The sequence below is a fragment of the Thalassophryne amazonica genome, chromosome 13, assembly GCF_902500255.1.
Source record: "Thalassophryne amazonica chromosome 13, fThaAma1.1, whole genome shotgun sequence".
In the NCBI taxonomy this organism is placed as follows: domain Eukaryota; kingdom Metazoa; phylum Chordata; class Actinopteri; order Batrachoidiformes; family Batrachoididae; genus Thalassophryne; species Thalassophryne amazonica.
The window spans coordinates 14,856,981-14,880,117 of NC_047115.1; the positions used below are offsets into that span (position 1 = coordinate 14,856,981).

At 40.8% G+C, this 23,137-nt stretch overlaps 1 protein-coding gene across 1 annotated transcript in view; it reads left to right on the forward strand.

The window, feature by feature from the left end:
* Positions 1 to 23,137, forward strand: part of anapc1 (anaphase promoting complex subunit 1) — a 101,289-nt gene that overhangs the window by 71,856 nt on the left and 6,296 nt on the right. The window contains 6 exon segments of the mRNA XM_034184626.1: positions 5,808 to 5,894; positions 6,181 to 6,298; positions 7,759 to 7,836; positions 8,908 to 8,975; positions 9,238 to 9,376; positions 18,521 to 18,601. Of these exon segments, the coding sequence (XP_034040517.1) occupies positions 5,808 to 5,894; positions 6,181 to 6,298; positions 7,759 to 7,836; positions 8,908 to 8,975; positions 9,238 to 9,376; positions 18,521 to 18,601 (571 nt within the window).

A 23,137-nucleotide genomic window follows, 5' to 3' on the forward strand; every position in this document is an offset into this window, starting at 1 on the left:
ACTATAAGCTTTAGCAAAAAGGAAAGTTGTAAGCTTAATCTTAAAAGTAGAGAGGGTGTCTGTCTCCCTGATCCGAATTGGGAGCTGGTTCCAGAGGAGAGGAGCCTGAAAGCTGAAGGCTCTGCCTCCCATTCTACTCTTACAAACCCTAGGAACTACAAATAAGCCTGCAGTCTGAGAGCGAAGCGCTCTATTGGCGTGATATGGTACTATTAGGTCCCTAAGATAAGATGGGACCTGATTATTCAAAACCTTATAAGAAGAAGAATTTTAAATTCTATTCTATAAATTCTATTAACAGGAAGCCAATGAAGAGAGGCCAATATGGGTGAAATATGCTCTCTCCTTCTAGTCCCCGTTAGTACTCTAGCTGCAGCATTTTGAATTAACTGAAGGCTTTTCAGGGAACTTTTAGGACAACCTGATAATAATGAATTACAATAGTCCAGCCTAGAGGAAATAAATGCATGAATTAGTTTTTCAGCATCACTCTGAGACAAGACCTTTCTAATTTTAGAGATACTGCGCAAATGCAAAAAAGCAGTCCTACATATTTGTTTAATATGAGCATTGAATGACATATCCTGATCAAAAATGACACCAAGATTTCTCACAGTATTAATAGAGGTCAGGGTAACAACCCTGTCTCTGTTACAGGAGTTTTTGTCATGGAAAGAAGAGCGGAATTCCGCGCGTCGCGGTGGAGCCGCATGGCGCAAAGCAACGCCGTGATGAAGCCTCACAGGACATGTTGGGGCAGGTCCAGCTCATGCTCAATTGCTCGGATAATCACACGACTGAAAAGCAACCGACAGCCGTCTGAAATCCACCTGAAAGCCGTCCTGTGAGACCAACATGGAGGTGGTTTTGTGCCGCGTTATGAACGGCTCTGTGGTGCGTCCCTCCGCTTTTCTTTCCATGAAAAAAACTCCTGTAACAGTGGAATGTGCCGAAAAAGTGCTGCTATCCACGCCTTCTGCCTTTTTGTGAAAGTCAGACGACGTCCCAGATCAACAAAGCCTTCACGTTGGAAATGATCTGGTTGTTTCAGCGGGGTTTGAGCCTGTCGCTTGGAGCGCAGTGCGCTCTCAGCAGTTGTGGGCGGTCTTTAAACCATCTGGATCACTCCTTAATCGTCCCTGAAAGCCATATTAATTTTCCGAATGGTGTCCACCTGGAGGTCTCTCACAGTTTCTGGAAAAAAATTGATGCAGCAAAGCTCCAAATCTTTCAGACTTTTGATCGCAATAAAGAAACGATGAGAGGGGTGGACCAGTGCTCACACAAAGCCTGCTCACAGGCGAATGACGCAACCGACAGGCATGAAAAAACTCACGCATGTGCACGAAAGTTCAAGCTTTGCTGATGCAATCACACGTGATTCAAATCCATATGGTTTTTGGAAAAAAAAAAAAAAGGTCGGATACTTTTCTAACAGACCTCGTATTTGAAAATGTACACACTAACGTGTTGACGACTTAACAAAAGTAGCGTTACTCGGAAGCCGTTTTGAGTGCACAGTTGATTTTTAATTTGGGGTTTGGCTGCTCTGTTCACTCTCATGGATTAACTTCTTAAACTAATTTTTCAGACGTTTTTCTTGCAAATCTAAGATGAGTCAATCATACAGGAGCTTGATCGATAACATTGTTTTGGAGGCTTATGAGCATCAATAAAACACAGCTTTTTCTTAATTTGTCTGAAGTACAGTATAATACTGAAAAAAAAAATTAAGTGCACATATGTAGTCTTTGCCTTGTGACACTGATGAGTGCCGTCCAGAGTTTATTTCAGTTCCACAGAGTTGAGACTTGTTTGTTAGCAGATTGAGCCATGGAAGAAACATTGTGCACATACACAGATACACACGATGCATGAGTTTTATACTTGCACACACCCAGACCAGGTTCCCCCACACACTGACCTTGCATGCTTTCACAAGAAAAAAACTGCTTCCACTGTGTTGTTACACGTTGCAACTATCTGGCCATCAGATGGACCTTTTGATTCAGTTCAGATCATGTTTTGTTTGAAAACTGCTGGCTCGACTGTAAAGCTGTCACTTGTGTCACACACACTGGAGGAGTGCCATTTATGCTGAGAGAGTGTGTAACCATAAGGTTTATAGAGGTTAAAAGGTTGAGATAGAGCTGATGTGCCGTTTCATTGTTGTGTTTTTACACTCATTCGTACTTTCTGGCGGTCATTCAGTCATTACACCAGTTGTTATACTGTTGTATTTTCTGTTCTGTCATTCATTCTCATGTCAGTTTATGATTCCCTCTCAGTTCCTCCTTCACTTTCTCTCTAAATGTGTATGCTCAGTTAGTTTCTCTTCCTATTTATTCAGCTTTTTAGCAGGAACATGAAATGAAAGTGTTTTTTTTTAAGCCAGTAACGGCCTGTTCAGTCTACATATGCCTGCATTGTACTGTAAGACATATCTGCATATACCAGAGAGGCTAGAGCTTTTATTTTGGAACGTTGGTGTTCTCATTTTGTTTCTGTGAATAGTAAGAACTGGTTTGGAGCTGGACCAGAGTTGGTCTGATTCTGTGGCAATTCCCAGTTGTTAAATAAATTTGTGTCAAATACAGATAAAATAACACGAGTACTGAATTTTCACTGTATTTGTCACCCGTCGCCCTGGGGGACATAGAAATGCAATGTATGCCTCCGGGTAAACAGTACTTGCAAAAACATTCCACAAGTTGGGACACCAAATTTGCACCATATGAGTATGCACCTCTTGAGGATCATTGAGTTTAAAACCTTGATTGAGTTTTCAAGGTCACGGGGGGGGCGCAGTTCTCAGCATAACTTTCCGTAGGTTGGGTACAGGGACACGACATTTGCTTTGCTTATGAACCTTGCTGAGTAACCTTGACCTGCTTTTGAAGGTCACCGCAAAAAAAAAAATAAAACGTGGAAAATACAGTATTCACAATAACTTTCCACAGGTTGAGAGTAGGGGCCCTAAATGTGCACCACATATGCAGACAGTAATTTAATTAATTTAATTAGCTTACAATGCGCCAAATCACAGCAAAAGCCCTCTCAAGGTGCCTTACATAAAACATGTCCACATAAAATTTAATAAATAATTAAAAATGAATAAGAAAAATTCAAATACATAAATAAAAACAGAAGTAAAACAATAAAACACATAAAAATAAAAACTATTCATAAGAAAGAGAATTAAAAATAGGTTTTGATTCTTGACTTAAAAATGTCCACGGACTCAGACTGCCTCACGGTCGCAGGAAGACTGTTCCACAGGGTGGGTGCACGATACAAAAAGGCTCTTTGACCTGCTGACTACTTCTTCACCCTTGGAATACAGAGAATTTCCGCATCCTGCGACCGCGCAGCCCGGGCCGGTACGTAGAGTTCCACTAGATCAGCCAGATAAGATGGCGCCAGTCCGTGAACAACTTTATAAGTCAATAGCAAAACCTTAAAATCTGCTCTTACGGAGACAGGGAGCCAGTAAAAAGATGCCAGAATGGGTGTGATATGTTCAGACCTTCTGCTACGTGTCAGAAGTCTGGCAGCAGCGTTCTGGACTGTGGTAACCCTGAAAATAGAACATTACAGTAATCTAGTCTAGAAGAAACAAAAGCATGAATCAGGGTCTCAGCATCACCCATATACAGGATGGGGCAGATCCTTGCTATATTTCTCAGATGGAAAAAAGCAGTCCTAGTAACATCCCTGATGTGGAGGTCAAAAGACAACGTGGGATCAAAAATTACCCCAAGGTTCCTCATTTTGTCCGTATGATGTATGACACACGAACCCAGGCTGAGCGCCAGCTGGTCAAACTGATGCCGATGTCTCGCTGGACCAAGAACCATCATTTCAGTCTTATCAAAGTTTAAAAGTAGGAAGTTACTAGACATCCAACTTTTCACTGATAGAAGACAGTCCTCCAGGGATTTTATGGGAGTGAGATTTCCCGCAGTTATCGGCATGTACAACTGAGTATCATCAGCATAACAATGAAAGGCAATCCCAAAATTCCGCAGCATATGCCCAAGGGGTGCCACATACAGGAAGACAAGCAAGGGGCCTAAAACAGATCCCTGTAGAACCCCAAATCTCATGTCAGCAAGGTCAGAGGTAGTGCCATTATACAAGACACATTGAGAATGACTGTACAGATATGACGTCAACCAGGCAAGGGCACTTCCAGTAATCCCCAAAAAATTCTCCAACCTATCGAGCAAAATATGATGATCCACGGTATCAAACGCAACACTGAGATCTAACAATACCAAAACCGTAGTGGTGTCTGAATCCATTGCTTGCAGAAGATCATTCCCTACTTTAGTGAGCGCTGTCTCTGTGGAGTGATATTTCCTAAAAGCAGACTGCAGCGGCTCAAAAAGATCGTTCTCAGTGAGGTGGTCTATAAGCTCCCATGAAACCACCTTTTCTAAAATTTTGGAACAGAATGATAGATTTGATATCGGCCTGTAATTTTTCAATACACTAGGGTCAAGATTAGATTTCTTAAGTAATGGTTTAATCACTGCTGATTTAAAACATTTCGGAACAGATCCGGAGGTTAATGACAGATTAATAATTTCCAGCACAGTCGGCCCAAGAGTGGGCCACAGGTCCTTAAACAATTTTGTTGGTATGGGATCAAATAAACAGGTTGTGCTTTTTGTTGACGCCACAAGTTTCGTCAGCACGCCTAATGAAATACTATTAAATTCTGTCAGTCTAGGTAACACCTCAGTGGTAGCGCCCACCTCCATAGCAGGTTTTAATGGCTGGGCTGAGGCGTGCTGAGATATGCTCAGCCTAATATCTTCTAATTTCTTCTCTAAATAAACCAAGAAATCCTGTGCTGAAAAGGGAGAACGACTAACAGGTGGCTGCCCGTGAATAAGAAATGCGACTGTGTCAAACAAAAACTTTGAGTAGAGGTCTTTGAGTTTGATGAAATGACCTTGAACTATTTTCCAAGGTCAAGAAATGGGAAAAGACATTACATACATTACTTTTACCACCAAGTTTGCACCACTTATGCATTGATTTAGGTCTTGTTCTTGGAGGTGACATCAACATGGCGAACATTCCATTCCTGCAGGGTATCACAAAGCCAATTCACCACCATGACAACCCCCCAAAAAAAATGAAATGTTAAGTTTTGTAAAAATCACTAATTTCATTGCCCCACGAGCAATTTGAATTTCACTGTGCCATAACGTTTCCTTTCTTGCCATCATACTTGAAGGCTGCACGCATCTCTCTTGGTGTGCGTTGCATGAATGTCAAAGGTGGGGTGTGGCTGACATTCCCACAGCCGTCATGTAATTGGAGAGCAGCAGCCTGTGCCTTGGTTGACCGCTGTTAAATGTTCTAAATTGGAACATTCCAGGTTCAAACAGCTTTTGTCTGCCTCAGCTCATTATAATGGCTCCAGTTCGGACAAGTACACACTCAGCTGCCGCTGTTTCTTGGTGTTTAAGAGGCTCTGTTGTGGCTTGTCATGATGATCAGTTACACACACCTGGTTTTACCAACAGAGAGCAGAGACGCATTTTTAATTTGCATGATATACTTAAGTAAAATGTGTCGGTTTTGCTGTTTGTTGGAAATTTTTTGCTTTCATGATGTTCTTGTGTTTAGACTGTAATTTTCTTATTTTTCATGTGCTGTTTTGGAAGTGTTCTGTGATTTGTTTAATTATAGGTAAATTCTGCACTTTGTTGGTTATGGCAGTGGTTTATTGTGTATTACATTTACATGTATAATGTGTGTGTTTTTTTGTTTTTTTTGTATTGTCTTGTTAGGTACACTCTTAGCACTTCAAACTTGGCCATCGCTGCACTGCTGTGTGCACTTTACCCACATTTTCCTGCTCACAGTACCGACAACCGGTGAGACAGAGAAACACACACCCCATGGTATTTTGTAACTACAGTATATTATAAAAGAAAAAATTATTAAAGCAGTACTCTGTCAAGACTGCACCCCCCCCCCCCCCCCCCCAACCCAACCTTTGGCGTGTCAGATTGTGATGCAGTCTGATCAGAGTTCTACAGGGTAATGGTGGTTAAAGAAGATGCAGTATTGCCAAATTTAAGATAAAACTATGATGCTGTGTCTTTCTGGCTCATTTCATGTTCTGCCGTGTGTCATTATGTTTTCATATTCATGTTATAGCTACCACCTGCAGGCACTACGTCACCTCACTGTGTTGGCTGCAGAGCCTCGTCTGCTGGTACCTGTGGATGTGGACTCCTTGAAACCTTGCTACGCCCTGTTAGAGATCACATTCAAGGTTTGCTCCCAAAGGCTAATCAGACTAAACAGAAAATTGCGAAGGAAAGACTGTCTTGCTTTTCTCATCAGTTCCTTGGACAGGGCAGTTATTTCAACCTTTCTTCAATTAGATATTATCTCCTGTATATAAAGATGTGAATCTTGTACTTATGGATCAACCATAATTGATCAGATTAATCCAGAGATTAACTGATAATGAAAATAATTTAGTTGGTGCTAACACCACCCTCCACCATATTGCTTTTTTAATTTTTCATCCTTTGTATCCTTTATATGTTGAGATAAAATATATGCATATGAATTACATAATTTTTATGACAAAATATTTGAAAGTTCATTTATAACCTCACTCACTTTCTGTACCCGTTTACTCCAGTCAAGGGTCATGGGGGCTGAAGCCTATCCCAGCAGTCATAGGGTGTGAGGCAGACAGGTTGAAAGTTACTGGTAGAATTTATGGTTATGATTTACTAGTATATTAACCATAAGATAATCAACTAATCCGAAAATATTTATTAGAGTAATTGATTAATGAAAAACAATTGAAAAATGAATTGATTATAAAAATAATCATGAGTTATGCCTAGGGATGGGTACCGAAGCCTGGTGGCTCTAGTACGAAATTATTAAAGACCGGAATATCAGTAGGCTCTGCCCCTTAACCATGCTGCTTTCAGTACTGGAGAAATTATGAAAATAAATTTAAAGCTATCTGTTGTTTGTCCTTGTGTGCAGAGCTGAAGGGAGGTTTTCCGTTTCACACATCAGGCCTTGTCTCTGTCTGTGTTACCTTGTGTGCATTTATCTTTGTGTTTGCACATTTTCCTTCAGAGTGTCTCTGAACCAGCTTGCTTGGTTCTCTCTGTTAATTCAGAGAGCGATAGAAATGGCTGATCATTGCTTTCTTTTCATGTATGAAAGATAAAACCAAAAGATAAATGATCAGCCATATTTTCTCTCACTCACTCACTCACTCACTCACTCAGGGGCTCACACAGAACCGATGATGGTAGAGAGAATTAAGCCCTTAAAAGTATGGTTACACTTGACTATCTGTGAAATGGTGTAAGAAATTAAAAAGTACCAATGAGAATTCTGTTAAAGCACCAGACTGATAAGCAGTACTACCAAGAGTAGTACTGTGAAAGTCTTAACAATACACATCCCTAGTTGCGCCCCTATTGGCCATCACCATGAGGTAAATTGGTTAGTGTGACGACTCCAGTCATACGACAGCAGATGTGAACTGTTTTCCCAGCAGTAATCACCTGCAGGAACAAGAGTGTCCTCAGACATAGCAGGCTGAACTTGCTGCTTTTGTGACTTTGTCATCTGAATTTTAGCATTAAAAATGTTTTTGTTGTTGTTGTTAATGTGCTATGTGCTTTACTATGAATGTATTGTGTTAAAATAATACACCAAAAGAATAGCGTAAATATTTGCTTCTTTTTTTTTTAGGAAACCCAGTGGTATGAGGCGACAACAGTGGAACTGATGGCTCCCACAATGCTTCCAGAACTAAATCTTCTCAAACAGGTAGATTTTGGGGACGAAAGATGTTTTACTGTCTGCACTTAAAATCAGGATATGTATTTGAAAAACTATCCAAATAGTTATAATGTGCATTACTAATAGAAGTGAGGTGAAGCTATAGGCTTTAGAGAATTTTTGAATTATATGTTGCACCAGTGTCTTGGTTGCATCTGTCCAAAAATGCATAATGTAGAGGACAAAACATAGTCACATTATTCTGTGTGACATTTATTTTTTGAAATGTGGCAGTACTGCTTCATGCAACAAGAAGCAAAATTAATTTAATTGGTACATTATTTATAAGCCCAGCATTGCAGAAGCTAACAGACTAATTCATGTTATTGTATGAGGCACAAAGAAATCGAGGTTAAACAGCTTTTTGTTCACACTGACCATATACAAACATCAAGAAGGAGATAAACATGAACAATTTTACCTCAGTAAATGGAAATAAACTTTTTAAAGCTATAGATTTTTGAAAAATTACAGTTAGTCTTACCTTAACCTGACTGTCTTCCTTGTTGTTCTGGCCATCCCACAAAGTGCAAACAAGAAAACTTCTGAGTTTATTTGTGAACATAGGAATGTTAATTTTTTCTCTTAATTTAAGAGCGAGATCTTTCAGTTTGAGAGCATGAGTTATTAATATCACTACCCCAGCACCTACTCCTCATTCAGATCTGTTTCTTCTTCCTGTTTTACGATGTTTGGCATCCAGCTTAGTGGTGCATTACTGCCATCTTCTGCTCCAGAATGTGGATCAGACAGTACCTCATTCAGATCAGTATACAGGTCAGCTTGCTACCTGTGTTGATGTTTGATTTTTGTGGCCAAAAATGACAATGCAGTATTTTTTGGCATATAATCCTTTTTCAAATATGTTGCAGGACCAGCCAGACAAGTAAAAAGAAATAAAACATGACTTATAGTCTGGTCATTTAAGACCATTTGTCAGAGAAATACACCTATGTTTTAGTAAAAGCAAACCGAATTCAGGTCTAAAAGTTTTTGTTGAAATGGAGAATGTTTAGGCAGAGGGATTTTTTTTTTTCTCAATTCTTAAATTTTTGGCAGGTAAAAGTGAAGGGACCACGATACTGGGAACTCTCCATAGACCTCAGCAAGGAAACCCAGTATCTGAAGTGAGTATTAACTAAATAAAACCCAAGCCAGATTCATAAAGTAAATTTGAACCATTAACTATAGTGTTAAAGAAAAGGTCACCTCCTTTTCATTGCTAAAAATAGAATAGATTAATGGCTTCCAAATTTGGTCCTCGGAGACCAGTGTACTGCATGTTTTCCATTTCTCTCTGATTGTCCCAGAGGACCAAGATTGAGAACCACTCGGTTAGTGGAGTGCATTCATTGATTTCCATAGTGATCATCTGTAACTCCTGCTCAGGTCAATCCTTTCTCAAGATGGAGTGTTGTATGTGAAATTGAGAGCTGGGCAGCTGCCCTACAAAGACGACCCTCAGGGCTGGAAGAGCCTGTTGTCCTCCACCGTCAACCACCACAGCTCCGGAATCAGGTCCTTCAAGGTAAATGTTTAAAGACACCTCCTGTGTACAGTGAAAACTAACAAATTGTAGAAGTGTACGCAACATATCATGGAAACTATGGTTGCAAGGTTTCCATCATGGTGCAAGGTGCAAGGTTTCCATCATGGCTGCACCATGATGGAAACCTTGCACCATCATCTGTGCAGTTATTACTCATCCCACCCCCTGTTGTGCTTCATATGTCAGTCAAAATACTGTTAAACACTTTTTCTATTGATGTAAAGGGCTATAAAGTCATTTTCATTAGAAGACATAACTTCATAACTGATTGTGTTATGTGAACCAGTGGACATTTGCCCTGTGTGAGTGCTCATTTATGATTCAATAAGCATTATTTGAACACCACCTTGCATTTGTTAAATATATACAGTAGTGTTCAGAATAATAGTAGTGCTATGTGACTAAAAAGATTAATCCAGGTTTTGAGTATATTTCTTATTGTTACATGGAGCTTGGTGATATGATGGAGAAGAGAAAGGTAGATATATTGTGTGTGCAAGAGACCACGTGGAAGGAAATTAAAGCTAAGAGGATAGGTGGTAGGTTGTAGTTATTGTATCATGGTGTGGAATAAGTATGATTTTTTTCTACTTCTCTAACTCTCTTTGCATAGCTTTGCATGAATTTATATGTTCTGTTAGCTGTTTTTCAGTTAGCTTTATATATATTTAACTGTTTTCATAGCGATAAATACATTTTTAGATTCAGGTAGTGTTATTTTAAGTAAATTTTAGATTGATATCTTTATATTCATTTAGCTATTTGCATAACTTTGCGTGAATTTATATGTTCAGTTAGCTTTATATACATTTAACTGTTTTCATAGTGATACATTTTTAGATTCATATAGTGTTAAGCAGTGTTGCCACAGTTACTTTGAAAAAGTAATCCAATTACTGATTACTCCTTGAAAAAGTAACAGTTACTTTACTGATTACTCAATTGGAAAAGTAACTAAGTTAGATTACTAGTTACTTTTTTAGTTACTTTTCCCAGCTGCTGACAACAACCCTCTGCCACCTCAACATGACAATGATACCTGTTTTGCCAAAACTCACTTTATAGTCACCCTTTCTTGACTTCAATGAAAATAAATACTTGTTTTATAAAAAGTAAAATAAAGACGTCTTTCTTGACCTCATATTTAACTGTTGACAGCACTGTAACAGTAAAACTTGCCATTTCTAACCTACATTGTTTATAAATGTAACTATTGAATTTTTTTCTAACATTTTTCTAACATTTAAATTCTCTCTAAATATTTTACTTGTCCAAATTATTATTATAAGTAGTATTAGTAGTTGTAGTAAACAAAAAAGGCTTCAAAACTGGACCTTTAATCTAGGGGTGTTGGGGGGGGGGGGCACATCCCTCCCCCACGCCCCCATTCCATCTGGACTCGCCCCTGCTTTGGCGTTTGAGCACAAAGAATGGATAACATTTATTTATGCAGAAAACATGACCAGATTTACAGGTAAGAAAGTTTTATTGCGTTTTCACATCATGTGGTCCTCAGAAAGAGAGTTTAGGTGCATTTGAGTGGAAAATAGTGTTAGTTGTTGACGTGTCGCGGAGGATCAGCTGTTTTTAACGAGACGATACAGAGCGGCTCAGCTCAGAATTCTAAATAAAGGAGGAAAAAAAGTATAAAAATGTCTTTGTAAAGCTCAGTGCAGGTGTGCTGTTATCACTGCGCTTTAAGAGGTGAGGACGAGTTGTAGCTGCTGTAGAAAACCGCGGATTAAAAGCTCACAGCTCGTTTAAAGTGGGCAGTTCAGTCGAACCCCGACCTCCTGCCCACAGACCAAGTTTAATGCTGCTATCGACCCACAATGCAAAAATAATAGTAACGCACAGTGACATGGAGAAGTAACTTTAATCTGATTACTGATTTGGAAAGATTAACGCGTTAGATTACTCGTTACTAAAAAAAGTGGTGAGATTAGACTAACGCGTTACTAAGTAACGCGTTACCGGCATCACTGGTGTTAAGTAAATTTTTAGATTGCTAGCTTTATATTCATTTAGCTAGTCACATAGCTTTGCATGAATTTATGTTCAGTTAGCTGTTTTTCAGTTAGCTTTATATACACTTAACTGTTTTCATAGTAATAAATACATTTTTAGATTCAGATAGTGTTATTTTACGTTAATTTTACAATTTTACTTTGTTAGCTTTATATCCATTTAGCTATTGCTTTGCATGAAATTATGTTCATAGTGATAAATACATTTTTAGATTCAGATAGTGTGATTTTAAGTACATTTTAGATTGCTAGCTTTATATTTATTTAACAATTTGCATATCTTTGCATTAATTTATGTTTAGTTACCTGTTTTTCAGTTACTTTCAGATTCAGTTAGCTTTATACTCACTTAGCTGTTTTCATAGTGATAAAGGTTTCGACTGTGATTGTTTTAAATGCATTTAGATTTGGTTAGCTTTATATTCCCTCAGCCCCAGCCAGTCCCAGCAGAAGACTGCCCCTCCCTGAGCCTGGTTCTGCTGGAGGTTTCTTCCTATTAAAAGGGAGTTTTTTCCTTCCCACTGTCGCCAAGTGCTTGCTCACAGGGGGGTCATTTTGACCGTTGGGGTTTTTCTGTAATTGTTGTATGGCTCTTGCCTTACAATATAAAGTGCCTTGGGGCGACTGTTTGTTGTGACTTGGCGCTATATAAATAAATAAATGAATTTGATTTGATATTCTGTTTGTTAGCTTACAAGCTATAGTTACGTTGCGCTAGATGAATTTTTTCGGTTTAGATTGAGTCAGATTTATTTTCAATCAGTTTTAGATTGTTTCAGGTAGGTTTTCCTGGAGCTGCACTCACTTTGGTTTTGACTAGGTTGGCTTTGTGTTTTTGTTGTTGTTTTACAACACAGATATTGTTTATTCAAGTATGGCAGTGGTAGGTCCATGACCTATACGGGATCTAGGCGCTCCCGCCATCACGAGCCTCCCAGCTGACTGGGTTATAGCAGTGGGTAGATGGAACTCATTAGCCCTGTTAAGGCGGTCCACCTAGGGGAAGGAAAACCCTGATGTTAAACCCCCAGCCTGGGTTACTGCCCCCGTGCCTCCGAGGACGGTTCTTTAGCCAGAGGCTAGGAGAAGGTCACTCTGATGTAAAACCTACAGCCTGGTGGTCGCCACAGCCATCTCAGCTTGTCTGTGCCACTGTGGAGTGCCACCTTGCCTAAAGAGTGGAATTGGTGTGCGCGAGCTGATCCCCACTTTAAGCAACGAGCGCAGCCGGGAAGGAAAGCCCTGCAGCGATGGGAAGAGGCGAAAACAGCAGGTGCATGATGGCACTGTCTCGATCTTGCATGCAGGCGACTCAGGAGCTATGGTTGTTTGATTGCTGACCCGAGACAACATCATCATCCGGCAGGGCACTGGGTGACCAAGCAGCCCTGTTTAGGGATAGCCCTGCTTGCTCCACATGGAGACAGACCTAGAAAAGGTGGTCTAAACATGGCTTGTCTCGCTAGACCCGGTTGGCTCACCGCTGCCAACGGGCATCACTACACGCAGTGCGAAAAGAAAAACAAAGAACCTAAAAATTGCGTGCTGGAATGTACGCACAATGATGGACTCAGACAGTAGCGGTCGAAGATGCTCAGCCTTAGTCCCCAAAGAGCTAGCAAGGCTTGATATAGACATTGCTGCACTCAGCAAGGTGCGCTTTGCAGACCAAGGGTCACTCACCGAGGAAGGCACAGGCTACACACTGTTCTGGTCAGGGAAGGCTAAAGAAGATCGACTCTCAGGGGTCGGGTTCATGATTAAGAGCGCCATAGCACATAGGTTACACAGTTTGCCAGTTGGACATTCTGACCGACTCATGTCACTCCGGCTCCCCATCAACAACAAGGATTTTGCCACTATTGTTAGTGTGTATGCCCCAACTATGCAGGCTGACATCGGAGTTAAGGAGGCTTTCTGTAGCGATCTGCACAACCTTCTACAGTGCGTCGACACCCAGGACAAGCTCCTCATCATGGGAGATTTCAACGCCAGAGTGGGCCGCGACTCTGATGTATGGAAGGATGTGCTAGGGAAACATGGCATAGGCAACTGTAACGACAATGGCCGCCTGCTGCTGGAGTTCTGCTCTGCACATGACTTGATGATCACCAACAGCCTGTTCCAACAGAAAGAGAGATTCAAAGCAACCCGGAGACACCCATGCTCCAAACACTGGCACCTTCTGGACTACGTTCTGACGCGACAGCGTGATAGAAGAGACGTACTACATACCAGGGTGATGCGTAGCGCCGATTGCCATACGGATCATCGCTTGGTCCGTTCCAAGATTGCTTTCACTTTCAAGCCCCCTCCTAAGAAGAAAGGCCCACAGTTTAAGAAGCTACAAGTCCACAAGCTGCAAGACATAGACACAAAAATGGAGTTTCAGGCCAAATTAGAGGAGAGACTGGGTCGAGAAGAAGGCCTGCCTGACGACCCTGAACAACAGTGGATGAGATTAAAGACCATCCTTCAGGAGACGGCAGCAGAAGTAGTGGGCTTCTCAGCCAGGAAAAATAAAGACCCGTTTGATGAGTCTGATGCACAGATCCAGGAACTACTAGAAAAGAAATGTGCATGCCACAATACTCTTTTAGCTAAACCTGATGACCACTCTGCCAAGACAGCTTACAGAAATCCCTGCTCCACACTGCAAAGCAAGCTCCGCATACTGCAGAATGACTGGTGGCTAGCTTTTGCGGAGAAGACACAACAACATGCCGATGCCGGAGACATGCGCTCCTTTTATGAAGCCCTTAAGACCATCCATGGGCCAGCACATCAAGTGCAAGCACCCCTGTGCTCCTCAGATGGCTCCACCCTTCTGACGGACAAGGAAACCATTATGCAGCATTGGTCAGAACACTTTGAAAACCTCTTCAGTGACAAGCGCACTGTACAAGAGTCATCAATCGAGAAGATTCCCCAGGTGGAGGTGAAATGGGAACTTGATGACTCCCCAACACTTGAAGAGATCTGAAAGGCCACCACGCAGCTGAATCCAGGGAAGTCTCCTGGCTTAGATGGCATCCCAGCAGAGGTGTACCAAAATGGAGGTGAGGCAGTCCTCGACAAGCTTCAGATTCTCTTCTCCAGTTGCTGGGGAAAGGAAATGGTTCCACATGACCTTTGGGATGCGGTCATTGTCTCCCTGTACAAGAACAAGGCCGACAAGTCCGACTGTTCTAATTACCGGGACATCACTCTCCTCTCAATAGCAGGTAAGATTTTGGCTCGAGTGCTGCTCAACAGGCTTACCCCTACCATAGCGCATGAAAATACTCCCGAGAGTCAGTGCGGATTTCGGACCAACAGGGGAACCACTGACATGATCTTTGTCCTGAGACAGATCCAGGAGAAGTGCAGAGAACAGAACATGGCCCTTTATGCAGCCTTCATAGACCTAACCAAGGCTTTTGACACGGTCAGTCGTGAGGGTTTGTGGAAGATTCTTGCACGCCTTGGCTGCCCTCCAAAGCTCCTCACCATCATCGGCCAGCTGCATGAAGGCCAGATGGGACAAGTGAAGTACAATGGGACTCTGTCCGGCAGCTTCCCCATCTCAAATGGCGTCAAACAAGGTTGCATCCTCGCATCCACTCTGTTCTCCATCTTTTTCAGCATGATGCTTCGTGAGGCCAAAGAAGACTTGACAGACGGCATCTATATCCGCTTCAGAACCGACGGAAGTCTGTTTAACTTGCGGCGCCTTCTGTCCCACACTAAGATCACAGAACAGCTAATCATGGAGCTGCTCTTCGCAGATGACTGCTCCCTCGTCGCCCATACGGAGCAAGCCTTGCAGCACATTAACTGTTTTGCTGAAGCAGCAAGAGCCTTCGGCCTCACCATCAGCCTTGAGAAAGACAGAAGTGCTATATCAACCGGTCCCCCATACAGCATATACCCCACCCCAAATCAACATCAAGGGTACCAGCCTGAATGCAGTAGAGCACGTCACGTATCTCGGTAGTGTTATCTCAAACGACGCATCTGTTGCCAAGGCCAGCAGTTCCTTTGGTCAACTCTCAAAGAAAGTCTGGCAGAATCATGCACTGCGCCTTTCCACAAAAGTGCAGGTCTACAGAGCCATTGTGGTCCCTACCCTCCTGTATGGAGCTGAAACCTGGGTTCTGTATCGCCAGCAGATCAGATTACTGGAACGCTTTCATCAGCGTTGTCTCCGACACATCTTCGGGATCAAGTAGCAGGACTACGTCTCAAATGAGGACATCCTTACCAGAGCCAAATTGCCCAGCATGGAGTCTATTATACTCAAACAACAGCTTCGTTGGGCAGGTCACGTAGCCAGGATGGATGATACACGCATGCTGAAATTAATTCTCTTTGGCGAGCTCAAGGAAGGGAGACGAAACCAAGGGGCCCCCAAAAAGCGCTATAAGGACCAGCTGAAGAAACAGCTCTCCCTTGCAGGCATTCAGCATCAGTCATGGCAGCATCTAGTTATAGATAGACTCAGCTGGCATTCCAGCATCAAATCTGCCAGCCTGAAGTTTGAGACATAAAGAAGTGAGGCCTCATGCCAGAAGCGTCAAAGACAGAAAGAGTGGGCAGCAGCACAAGCCCAGCCTACTCAAGTGTTCATTTGCCCCAAGTGTAACAGGTCTTATGCATTCCGCATCAGACTTTTCAGCCACCAGAGGGCTTGTAGAAAATAAGCTTAAAAAAAAAAAAAAAAAAAGGCCTTCCCACTATCCTCGCAAGCGAGGAAACTGCCAACAACAACTATGGGAAACAAGGTACCAGTAGATTCAGTAGATTCTCACAAATCCAACACGACCAAACATTCATGATATGCACACTCTTAAGGCTATGAAATTGGGCTATTAGTAAAAAAAAAATAGTAGAAAAGGGGGTGTTCACAATAATAGTAGCATCTGCTGTTGACGCTACAAACTCAAAACTATTATGTTCAAACTGCTTTTTCAGAAATCCTGTGAATCACTAAACTAGTATTTAGTTGTATAACCACAGTTTTTCATGATTTCTTCACATCTGCGAGGCATTAATTTTGTTGGTTTGGAACCAAGATTTTGTTCGTTTACTAGTGTGCTTGGGGTCATTGTCTTGTTGAAACACCCATTTCAAGGGCATGTTCTCTTCAGCATAAGGCAACATGACCTCTTCAAGTATTTTGACATATCCAAAGTGATCCATGATACCTGGTATGCGATATATAGGCCCAACACCATAGTAGGAGAAACATGCCCATATCATGATGCTTGCACCACCATGCTTCACTGTCTTCACTGTGAACTGTGGCTTGAATTCAGAGTTTGGGGGTCGTCTCACAAACTGTCTGCGGCCCTTGGACCCAAAAAGAACAATTTTACTCTCATCAGTCCACAAAATATTCCTCCATTTCTCTTTAGGCCAGTTGATGTGTTCTTTGGCAAATTATAACCTCTTCTGCACGTCTTTTATTTAACAGAGGAACTTTGTGGGGGATTCTTGCAAATAAATTAGCTTCACACAGGCGTCTTCTAACTGTTACAGCACTTACAGGTAACTCCAGACTGTCATTGATCATCCTGGAGCTGATCAATGGGTGAGCCTTTGCCATTCTGGTTATTCTTCTATCCATTTTGATGGTTGTTTTCTGTTTTCTTCCACGCGTCTCTGTTTTTTTGTCCATTTTAAAGCATTGGAGATCATTGTAGATGAACAGCCTATAATTTTTTGCACCTGCGTATAAGTTTTCCCCTCTCCAATCAACTTTTTAATCAAACTACGCTGTTCTTCTGAACAATGTCTTAAAGGTCCCATTTTCCTCAGGCTTTAACAGAGAAAAGCATGTTCAACAGTTGCTGGCTTCATCCTTAAATAGGGGACACCTGATTCACACCTGTTTGTTTCACAAAATTGACGAACTCACTGACTGAATGCCACACTACTATTATTGTGAACACCCCCTTTTCTACTTTTTTTACTAATAGCCCAATTTCATAGCCTTAAGAGTGTGCATATCATGAATGCTTGGTCTTGTTGGATTTGTGAGAATCTACTGAATCTGCTGGTACCTTGTTTCCCATGTAACAATAAGAAATATACTCAAAACCTGGATTAATCTTTTTAGTCACATAGCACTACTATTATTCTGAACACTACTGTAACTACACTACTGTAGTTTTTGAGACGACCTCCACTACTGTAAAAACCTTTGATACATGAAATGCTTTTATCCAGATTTTATCTTTGAAGGAGCGGATTTGAAAATAAAGATAATCCTGTTTATTAAAGGGGTGAAAACTAGTAATATAGTGATATAATACCGTCACTGTCCAGAAAATGTAAAAATGCTGTGATATTAGTTTTAGGTCATATCTTATGCTGTAGTTACACTCTAAGTGTTCTTCTAGTTTCTCTTATTTTCTTTTTAGCCATGTCTCTTTTCATTCAGGAAGTGGATTATACAGATTTGGAATCAAGTCTTAATCTACTAACACCTGGTATTTGTTCCATTTTATTTTTGGCAGAGTGAAGTATTGTGTGCTGACAGGCCTCATTGCAGGTGTTGGAAATGTCAAAATAAATGCGTCATACCAGTAATATATCTGTTTTAGGTTGTGTTTTTCATTGATTTTGAACCATACACACATGTAAAAAATGGATGTACCAAAGACACAGGGAAGATGGAACAGAATGTAACTGAGCCACTCCCTTGTGTTGGATTGTGTCAGATCTTGGCAGGTTGTTACTTGGACAGTTGTGTGGCTCAAATACTATTGCTGCTTTTCTCGTGGATTCTGTGCACGCTGTTGATGTGCATTCCTGGAGAGTCAGGAGGAGAAAAAGTTCACTTTTTTTATTTTTCTGTTTTTCTGCCTTATCCTAACCTCATCCTTACTTTTACCTCATACAGGACCACCATTCTTACGTTTCTGCTCTTTTTCTTTACTCCTTTAATTCTCTTTCCTAGTCTTTTCTTTCTTTTTCCTCTCTCACTTTGTGTCTTTTTGCTGTTGTTTTTCAATGTTCCCTTATACTGACTGTAGGTGGTTTTTGAATTCAGTAATGTAACTAATGTGAACGAATGCTCTGGGCTTCATTGTCCGTTTCTGCATTTCCACAGCCTATCTCCACATATACCTCAGAACCTGCTTTGGTCTCCTTTGCCGAGTTGTTCTGCAAATCCTCTGATGGAATGAAACATGTGAGTTTAACATATAATGCGAAGGTATAAATCCCAGTGCACCACATAAATTCCTCTTCAGTGTCATAAATGTTATCGGGTTAAATGTCTAAAATTGAAGTTGGTGTAAAACTCCATTTGTAGAAGTAATTTATAGCTGCAGCATCATGCTTTTTAATACGCAGAACATACGTGATAACATACATCCAAAGATGCAATTCTTCGAGTCATCTTTGAGTCATCTCAGATTTTTTTTTCAGTTCCTAATCTAAATCACAATCAACACTCAGTGCAAATGGAATGCTTTAAAAAAAGATGTTGAATTGGTTTGGTATCGCCTGATACTTTAATTTTGTGTACCTGCATGAAAAAAATTAGATGTGTGCATGCTTAAAAATGATCAAATTATGGCAGAGGACCCACCTGACAGACAGACACACTTTGCTGGTGGGGTGAGACACCTACATAGTTGGATTGTGTAATTTCACAGCGTGAAGTGATATGGGGGGCACAAACCATACCTCTGACTGTGGACTTCTTCATATTAAATAAATGGAGGATAAAGCCTTTTATTGTGATTGTACAATGGAATTTGTCTACATTTAATCCATCCTAATTACAGTTATACACAATCCAACCACTAGAAGCAGTGGGCAGCCACAGTCCGGTGCCCGGGGACCAACTTCAGATGTAGAGACACTGCATTGGCCAGGGGCAGAGAAAGGAGCAGACCCTAAATATGCACAGTGTCGCACTATTTTTTTTTTTTTTTTTTTTTTTACTGAATGTTTATTACACCTGTTGTTGTGTGAAGTATCTTTCATGTTTGATTATTGACATTTCCCATTTCCAAGGGTGATTTTTGCAGTGGATGATATACAAATAATGAATGTTTGAGTTCAATGGTACGAATGAGGTGAAAGCTGGAACAAACCATTGAACAAGGCGAAGCAGAGTTCAAGGGTTTGTTCCAGCTTTGTTCCATTGAAAGAATGTAAAAACATTCATTATTTGTTTGTATATAAAACGGCTAAAATAGATCCTTGTTATTTTATATTTTATTAATTTATTAACAACAGAAAAGGGACTTACATTTTGGTGTTCCACTGCTGCTAAAGTCCAAATTGTGACGTGTAGTCCGGTGATGCTGTGCACTGACTGCGGACTTCCATGATAAAAAAAAGACTGTGTAGCTCCTCAGTCCAACCAAAATTCACATCAGCTTTTCATCTGAACAGCCCTTCATGCATCCAGACGGCTTACGGCAGAGTGGATTTTGTGTGTGTTAGCACACAGCAAGAATTAGCACTGTCAGTTAGCTCACTCAAATCGTCGTGTCACTTGTGTCATTGTCCCGCGTGTGTGTGCGTTCACACAACCAGGTCGCCGCTTGTGCATGTGTGTACATCCTCAGTGTAGCAAAAAAAAAAAAAAAATCACTTCAGAAATTAGTCCAGGTTTTCACTGTTTTGTGTGTGAGTGTGCGCGCGCTGTGTGTAGGTGTGTGTAGAGTGCAATGGTACCAAACATATGGAACCAAATTTGCATTCTAAATGCAATGAAACAAATGGGATGAATAATCCATGTCATGTGACATACAAAGCACCAAACAAATGACAAGGATCCACTCAGCCATTATATAATGTCAAACATTGCATTTGTCATGAAAATTCAGTAAGATATATCTTACGAGTATATATTATATTCCAGTTGTGAGGTGGAACTATAGTAGTATATAAAGGTATATCTAAATATCTAAAAAGGAAGAGTAAAATAGGAGAGTAGAAAGGAGTAGAGTAGGGCCACTTAGGTGCCTGGTCTTGAGAACCAGGGATGGTAGGTCAAAAAGCTTTTTTATCCCATGGGAACTCTCCCTACCCACCCAAGTGGCTCAATAAAAAAGTATATATAATATAATAAGTAATAAGACATAAGAAGGATAAGACATCACAGGAGAAGATTGTAGTATAGGTAATTTAGTATGTAGACTAGTAGTAAAATTAAATATAGTTAGTAGGCTAAGCTATAAATCTGGTATTTTATTATAGAAACAGACGCTATGAGTGTATTGGTATCTATCTAAAGTAACTCTGTTAGTTTATATTTAAAATATTTTGCTAGTAACGCCATGCATTATTGTCCCCTGTCACTCCGGCAGGGGACATCAAAACGCTGTTCGTCCATCCGTCTGTCCTGGCCAAAACATACTTGCAATAATTTCCCACGGGTTACACTTTAGTTTGCGAGTAACCTGTGATAGATGAGTGTCCCTTTGAGAGGGAGTCGTAGACTCTTATCCTATTCACACTACGGAAACCAGTGATGAGCGTTCAGCCGATGAGCCTGTCTCCATCCTGCAACGACTCGACTCCGTGTCTGTTCCCAACACCTGTTCTATGTTAGTACTGAAGATGATAGGGCCCAGAACACATCCCTGATGGACCCTGTAATTCACTGAGAAGAAGTGTATGTAACAGGTTCACTAACAGGACCCAGATGGAAAAGAACACAGGGCTAATCTGGAGACAAACCATGGCTTATTAACAAAATAAATCCAGTGAAGACCCCGCTTTTTGTTTTTCCAGTCTTTATCTAAGACAAACTTGCTTTCAAGCACTCAAGATGTTGTGCATCCATCCACAGGAGAGCATTCACCCAAAGCTTTTCTCTACTTGCTGATTGAGGTACATGAAACAGTCACTTCAGCAGTCATCCGCTTTGTCAGAAAATGGCTGGTATGCAGTCAAGTGAGCAGACTGCAGATATTGTGGTTATGTCCATCTATGTTGGTAGCAGACATTCCCATCATTAATGGTGCTTCATTACACAATTGATTCTCAACCATATGATAAGCATCTACACATGACTACTAACTAACTAACTACCAGGAAAGTAGTCAGGAGGATATGATATTTAGGGAATAACCATAAATATATCTGTAAAGCTCAATTTGTGATCGTATAACCAGCATGAACGCCTGCAAATCATCAGACACAAGGGGGGTCATTCCAATTGTAATCCATTTCCATCATTTGCATGGTTTATTTTTCTGTAGGTAATTTGATCGGCGAGGTTTACCGTTGAGGCAGTGTCGCTCAGCAGTCAGAGTGCAGACTAATCCATCAAATGTGAAACAATTGTTCTGTATCAGAATATACTCAATACTTTTGTATGGTAGCTTAAATTCACCCATTTTGGCATTATCATTGGTATGCGATTTTCTCTCGCTCTCAGCTAACAGCACCATTATTGACATCTGCATAGCAGCGTGCGGCTGCTCAGGGCGCGGAGTAATACATTAAACTTGAAACGGTTGAATATTTTGCGACCTTATACCCGATATTATACGGTCTGAAATCTCACACAATTAACCAATCAGATTTGCGGAAAAATCATTAGTGGATTAGAATGCTGTTTTAGTCAGGAATTACAGTAAGTTCTACTTGGAAAATAATGGAAGCCAGATCTTGGAGAGGATCAGGAAGCTTTACTATTCAAATATGACCTTCCTTTATTTATGGAGAAATGTGCAGTGTCACAGTTGTGATAATAGAATTGTGGGGCAGTAGGACAAAGTAAAGTGCAAATCGAAAGAAACACAAATACCTATGTTTGGCAGATGGAAAAATAATAGAAATACTGTGTACATTGTGAGACACATACAGTATATTCAGTGGGAAGAGTGAGTCCAGTGTGCATACAGTAAGACAGATTTAAAAAAGTATTACATGATTTTTAACCTGAGATGTACATAAGTAAATTCACTCACTTCTGCATTCCAGAATGACACTAACCTACCAAATTTTTGTTATGCAGGTTTTCTGTCTTTATCTCAGCCGTAGTGTGTGCAGATTCTGAGCAGCTGTTTGCTTATTTAATGCCTTTTACATCAAGTTAAAATCGATTGTCGACATCGTCGTGAGTGGTGCTTTTTCTGCTTGTGAGTCACTTGATGCCATTTTCTGAACTAACAGGCTCCTTTGCAGCAGCTCCACATTAATTTGTGTGGTTGCACACAGCTCATTGGTTTCAGTTTGCACAGTGAAATGGAAGAAAATTTGTAATTTTTACCATAATATTAATGTTGCTGCCATTTATCAGTAGAGTCACTCCTCGTCTAAAACAACTTCTCACATTTCTTTCTCTATCGGATCCATTTTCTGTATTGAAATTGTTGAGGAAGTTGGAGTTCTTGATAATTGAGACAAGTTGTGTTTCCTGTCACAGTTGATAATTGTTGCTGTGTCACAGTTGATTTGGTGTGAAATTATTTGAATAAGGTTGCATCTTACACATCAGTCGTTTGGGGGGGGGGGGGATTTGTTGTCTAAGTGGGAAAGACATGGATGCTGTATTTTTTTTGTGTGTGTGTGTGCGTCTCTTATGGATACCTGATCAGTCTTCTCTGTGGACATATGTGGGCCTACATGTGTTTACAGGACCGTTTTACTTGTTGCTGGAAACAGAGTTTCCGACAACGTGACATCAGACGTGGCCTCGAACATGTGCTTGCAACATTGAACTGTGAGGAAAACATGCAGGCATTAATAAGAGGAA